We start from the raw sequence: 6,026 nt of genomic DNA on the forward strand, positions 1-6,026 counted from the left end.
AGAAGGAAGTTCAGCAGGGCCCAGAGCTCTGGCAATTTATTTTGCAACGGTGTACCCGTGAGCAGTAGGCGATGAGGCGCTAAATAATGCGTATTCAAGACCTGAGTTAATTTACAATGATGATTCTTCATTCTATGTCCTTCGTCAATAATCATGTACTTCCACTGCAGTTTTGCCAAGACACTCTTATCTTTTATTATATACTCATAGGTTGTCAACAAGACATTGAACTTTGTGGCACGCATCTGTGATTGAATGGTTCTCCTTCCTGCTGGAGAACCTTTATATGAAACGACGACAACGCTCGGAGCCCATTTCTCAAACTCGAGTATCCAATTGGAGAGAGTGGATAGAGGAACGATAATAAGAAATGGCCCATTAACTTTCTTCTTTTCCATGAGATACGTGACAAGACCTATTGTCTGAATAGTCTTACCCAGCCCCATCTCATCGGCTAATATGCCATTGAGATTATTATTGAATAACGATACCATCCATTCTAAACCTTTAACTTGATATTCTTTCAATTGTCCATTTACCATGATGGATGCCTGCTCAGTAACACTTTCATGAACTGTGTGAGCAATACTATAGTAAGTTTGTTCTTCAGTTTTGTACTCGTCATCCTCCACTTTGGCTTTCTGTATCGACTTTTTAGTTTTCAAGTCTTCTCCAACATTTGGCTTCTCTTTGTCTTCTTTTTCTTCTTTTTCCTCCGCTTCTTCCTCGTCATCTTCCTCCTCTTCTTCGCTATCAGTCTCAACTGCTTCCCATCCTGGATGGGAGTCCAAAAATGCATTTAACTGACTTAATAAAGGTGCTTCGTCACCGGTCAAAGTACGGCCAGTATTGGTCTCCATGACTTCTACTCTAACGTCTTCGCCATCGGCTCTTTCGCCATTTTCTCCCTCTATCGAAAGTCTCTTTTTCTTTTTCTTGCGTTTTTGTTCCTCGGCCTGCTTCTTCTTTTGTTCCATCTTATGTTGCTTCACCATCTCTGTGAGATTGCCAATATATTCATCGGTCTGCGAAAGCAGGAACGCTAAGCGCTTGTCTTTCTTCTGATCGATGAGCTTCCTGTAACCCTCCTCATCCTCTGCCATCAACCGTCGCATACGCTCCTTCTCTATCCTCTCCTGCTCCTTCTTCTGCTCTCTCTCAGCATTGGCATGATAATTCATAATGGCCTTGTTTAGACGCGACAGCTTGGCAATATTGTTACGATGAAACTCCTTCAAATCCTTGCCATGCTGCAGCACCGAGGTAATGAATTCCTGATGCTTTTGCTTTCGCTTCCTCTCAGCCTCCAGCTTCTGCTGCTTCTCAAGCTTCTCCGTCGCTCGAGCCTCCCTGACTCCTTGTCGTTTCGTGCGCTTGTACGCTTTCATATTAACCGTCGTCTCGAGTGTCGTGTCTCTACGTGTACAGGCTAAGATTTCCGATCTGAGCTGCCGCTGGAAGTTTAGAACTCGTAGCATTCGCAGCTCTATTTGGGTCTGACTGCGTAAATCCTCGGATATATGGGCAGGAAGGTAGCCAAGCTGCTCCATGCGTTGCAGGATCCTCTGAGCGACGCGACTCTCGCGTTCTTGTAATATCATAAGGGGATCGAGGCCAGCGGGCCTGGCGACAGTCGTGACTCGATTGGTTTTGCTACCGGCTTGGGGCCCCTGTTGTTGCGGATGAGGAGGCTGTTGTTGTTGCTGTTGCTGCTGCTGCTGCTGCTGTTGTTGCTGCTGTTGCTGTTGCTGCTGCTGCTGCTGTTGCTGCTGCTGCTGTTGCTGCTGTTGTTGCTGTTGCTGCTGCTGTTGTTGCTGATGTTGTTGCTGTGGTGGCATCCCGGGTCCTAGTCTCGGTGGGCCGGCAAAACCGGGAACACCCATGGATACGTGCGGCGGACCAACGGGTGGACCGCCGGGCCCCATTGGACCGGCCTGGGTCGAATCACTGGGTCGCTGATTGATGCCCTGCACAGCCATCACTTGCTGGGGACTCAACGGCTGGTTCCGCACCAGAGCGCGATACGCCATTATCTGGGCGTGGAACTGCTGGAGCTGCTGCGGACTGAACACCTGACTCTCGTTACTACCTTGCCGGGCCCTAAGCGCGAGGAGCTGCAAATAACGGGGATCCTCCTGCAGTCCCTTTTTCTCCATGGTGTTGATTACTTTTTGTAGGGCGTTCAAGTTCTCCTGGCCCTGTCCGGGTACGAGGGCGGGTCCGGGCCCAGGACCGGGTCCAGGCCCAGGACCCGGTCCTGGCATGCCACCGGGTCCTGTCACCGTGCCGGGCCCCGACGGGCCGTTCTGGGTGCTGGGACTAATGTGTCCGGGTCCCTGGCCGAGTGGCGGTGGGCCTCCCGGACCCATCGGGCCTCCGGGGCCCATTGGTCCACCAGGACCCATGGGACCACCCGCCCCCATCAAACCTCCGGGACCCCCGGGACCCATTGGGCCGCCGGGCACGCCTCCGGCACCTCCGCTCCCCATCGGGCCACCGGGACCCATCGGGACACCCGGGCCCATAGGACCCCCAGCCCCCATTGGACCTCCGGGTACCCCCGCGCCCATGGGCCCTCCGGGAACCACCGCGCCCATTGCTACTCCAGGAACGGCAGCGCCCATTGGGCCCCCGGGAGTCATGGGTACGCCGGGTCCGCCAGGACCTACGGCATTCATCGGACCACCGGGAACAACGGGGTTCATTGGACCTCCGGCCCCGCCGCCACCCATTGGCCCTCCAGGACCTCCGGGACCCATCGAGCCTCCCGGACCACCGGCACCCATAGGCCCACTAGGTCCGCCGGGGCCTCCGGAACCGATTGGCCCACCGGGACCTCCAGGACCACCGGGATTTTGTTGCTGATTACCTATGGAGAGAAGTGTAATTTTAGATTTCAACGTTCAACATCAAATTTCAACTTCTTATTCTCAATTTGCTCTTTTTTTTCCTTTGCCTTGAATTAAATCTTATACTCTCCTCATACTATGCTATTATATTGATTATTTTATTTTTTCAAATCTGTCACATTGTCAACAATGTCAATAACTGACCTCGCAAAGTAAACTCATCGACTCGACGAGTGCCTGTAAATACAGAATAATTAGAATTTGGTTGAATGCGTACCTATACTTTGTCTCATTTCGGGTGGATGAGGTAGTCCGGGTCCAGGCGAGTGCGATGGAGCATTATGACCGGTTTGGCCATGACCCATCTGTACCGAGCCAAGTGGACCTTGGGGGGGCGAAGACTGCTGCTGTCCTGGCGTAGGTCCAGGTGGTCCGCCTTGTCCCATACCGCCGGCATTTCCGCCTACTTGCGAAGGATGGGGCTGATAATACTGTGGGACAGGTAGCTGAGCTTGGTGTGGAATCGGTTGATGGGATGGGCCGTGACCGGGCTGGTGAGGGGTCTGATGTGGACCTTGCTGATGAGGACCTTGCTGATGAGGGCCTTGATGGGGTCCCTGATGCGGAGGCTGATGCGGGGATGGGTGGTGAGAGGTCTGCGGATGGGGCGGCTGGGAATGTGGCCCCTGCTGGTGAGGTAATTGTTGATGCGGTCCTTGCTGATGAGATGATTGCTGATGCGGAGGCTGCTGATGGGGGGGCTGCTGATGGGGGGGCTGCTGATGGGGGGGCTGCTGGTGCTGAGGCTGTTGGTGACTGCCTTGCTGATGAGGCGACTGCGAATGAGGTCCTTGCTGATGGGGAGACTGGGAGTGAGGGCCTTGCTGATGGGGAGATTGGGAGTGAGGGCCTTGCTGATGGGGCGACTGGGAGTGGGGACCTTGCTGATGAGGCGACTGGGAATGTGGACCTTGCGGATGAGGTGGTTGCGAATGGGGTCCCTGTTGATGAGGCGATTGCGAATGGGGACCCTGCGGATGAGGTCCCTGCTGATGGGGTGGCTGGGGATGTGGCGACTGCTGGTGAGACGATTGCGGATGAGGTCCCTGCTGATGAGGTGGCTGCGTATGCGGAGGCTGCTGATGAGACGATTGCGGATGAGGAGGAACTTGATGCGATGGGTGCTGGTAATTTCCTTGCTGCTGAGGCACTCCTTGTATTTGAGACGATTGAACGTTCTCGTAACCCTGAGAAGGGCTGTGAGGATGATGCGGTGGCATGCCCATGTTTGGGGGCATCTGTTGAGGATGAGGATAGCTTTGCGGTGACTGTTGATGGGGCTGAGGAGGCGGAAGAACGCTATAGCCCTGCTGCGGTGGTTGTCCTATTGTAAAGAATTAGAATTCGATAAAAGAACTTCGCCTCCAATGACAAAAGCCGTAGTAAAAATGTTGAGGAACTGCGAATCGCGTATTTTTTTGTGCAGACAACGAGCACTTTGACTTTGTCAAAGAATAATCTCGAATGGTTAAAATAAGATTCTTGTTAAAATTGGCTGCGTTATTGTGAGACACGACACTAAGCGATCGCTGAAAAATTCAAGAGACAACTCCACACAATACTTTTAGCTAATTCAATAATTTTTTCATCGCAAATTACAATAACAGTAAGAAGTTTGTAAGGTACATTTATTCATGTCCAAGCACATGGTAAAAAGCCATTATATCGATTACAAGAAGAACGTAGCATTCTTAATGGATAGAGCTGTTTTGTAAGATGCATAATAGAGATCGTGTATGAAGCGACAAGTACACAAAAGTAAAAATTTAAGTAACGAAAATTGAGCAATATCGTAAGAAAATTGTATGCCACGGCCTAGATTGTAAAATTCATTTAATTGGCTGACTATTTTCTTTATTAGGCTTGTGAAATTGTAGAAATCGTAGACAACGAGGCAAATGGTTAAGCGCGCTGGGTGACACTGGGCCAAGAGTGTGGAAAAATTTGAGAAAAAAAAAAAGTCACGCTAAAGTAGGATCTTGCTAACCAGGGTGTTGTGGCTGAAACATGGGTGGTGGAGTCTGCTGTGACTGCTGTGACATGGGCTGTGGCGGGCCCTCCTGATAACCAGGGGCAGGACTATGAGGATGATTAGAGGGCGAGGGCGCCTGTTGCGGCGGCCCCATTTGATTCGGAGCCTGGGGAGGCGGCATTGGTGAAGGCTGTGGCGACGAGCTCGTCATGCTATATGGCGCTCGAACTCCAGTTTTTTTTTCTGTTTTGCCTTCACTTAAATCGACATCTCTGCAAGGAAGCGCACCTTTGTACGGCCGTTCACGGGACGGGGGCTGCGTTTTACTTACTTTGCGACTCATTAACGCGACAACAACAGCATCCGCGTCGATTAAAGGTAGCGCGATGACGGGACGTCACCGGCCACTTTCCTCCATTTAAAGGGAGTTGTAGCGTGCATTATTTTTGACGCAACGCAAACACCAGTGAGCCTGCGCTCTTGCCATAGATAATCGTCGTATAATTCGATAGACACTTTCAAATAGTCCATGGATATTAAAAACTGTCCTCTCTTCAACTTTTCCACGGTCTCGCAATCGAGTATTTACAAAGATGATTGTTCCAGTATCTACATTTTACATAACCTTAATTCACAGCGAAGCTTATCTACGATCTTCCGGACGGTGAGATTATCTTTAGCTTCTTTCATCTGCGCGGACCATCTTTGCGGAGTCTTGAATTTTTTAACTGGTCGGGACACGTTGACCGGATCGATCTCGATAACGTCGGGGCCGCGGCGAGGGCCCTCGATCCCGTAATTTTGAATGAAATGGCACCGTAGGGGCACAAGCAACGAGCTCACCAACGGCGAGCGCTTAATTATATCTTGGCTTCGCCGAAATCGGGGGGGTAGATTTCGAACGCTACCCAAAGCCCGAGAGTTGCCTCTCTCATTGCGCCTGCTCCGTGGTCGGGCCGGACTTACGTCGAATTACGAAAACGACCACCGCGCCTAGACAGCCAACGCCGCGCTCCCGACGGCTCCTGCTCGAGTCGATCGCCAACCAATGCCGTTCTGCTCTTCTCGCTACGTTACCGAACGTCGAGCGCGCCCCACGGCACCGCTAACCTACCCACACGCTCACTCCGCTCCATTTATTATGC

At 51.7% G+C, this 6,026-nt stretch overlaps 1 protein-coding gene across 2 annotated transcripts in view; it reads right to left on the reverse strand.

Moving 5' to 3' along the window:
* LOC105368620 (ATP-dependent helicase brm-like) overlaps positions 1-5,516 on the reverse strand; it is a 7,775-nt gene extending 2,259 nt beyond the window's left edge. The window contains exons 1-4 of one of the 2 annotated variants that reach the window (XM_011507677.1): positions 5,213-5,516; positions 4,897-5,153; positions 3,127-4,233; positions 1-2,869 (exon numbers count right to left, since the gene is read on the reverse strand). The exon at positions 1-2,869 is cut by the window's left edge and continues 2,259 nt beyond it. In XM_011507677.1, coding sequence (XP_011505979.1) covers positions 1-2,869; positions 3,127-4,233; positions 4,897-5,092 — 4,172 coding nt within the window. In that variant the 5' untranslated portion in view covers positions 5,093-5,153; positions 5,213-5,516. Of the gene's footprint in view, positions 2,870-3,126; positions 4,234-4,896 lie in introns of both variants that reach the window. The other variant, XM_011507676.1, reaches the window with a different exon arrangement.
* Between the last annotated feature and the right edge of the window lie 510 nt (positions 5,517-6,026).

This window comes from Ceratosolen solmsi, unplaced genomic scaffold (assembly GCF_000503995.2).
Source record: "Ceratosolen solmsi marchali unplaced genomic scaffold, CerSol_1.0 scaffold1, whole genome shotgun sequence".
Lineage (NCBI taxonomy): Eukaryota > Metazoa > Arthropoda > Insecta > Hymenoptera > Agaonidae > Ceratosolen > Ceratosolen solmsi.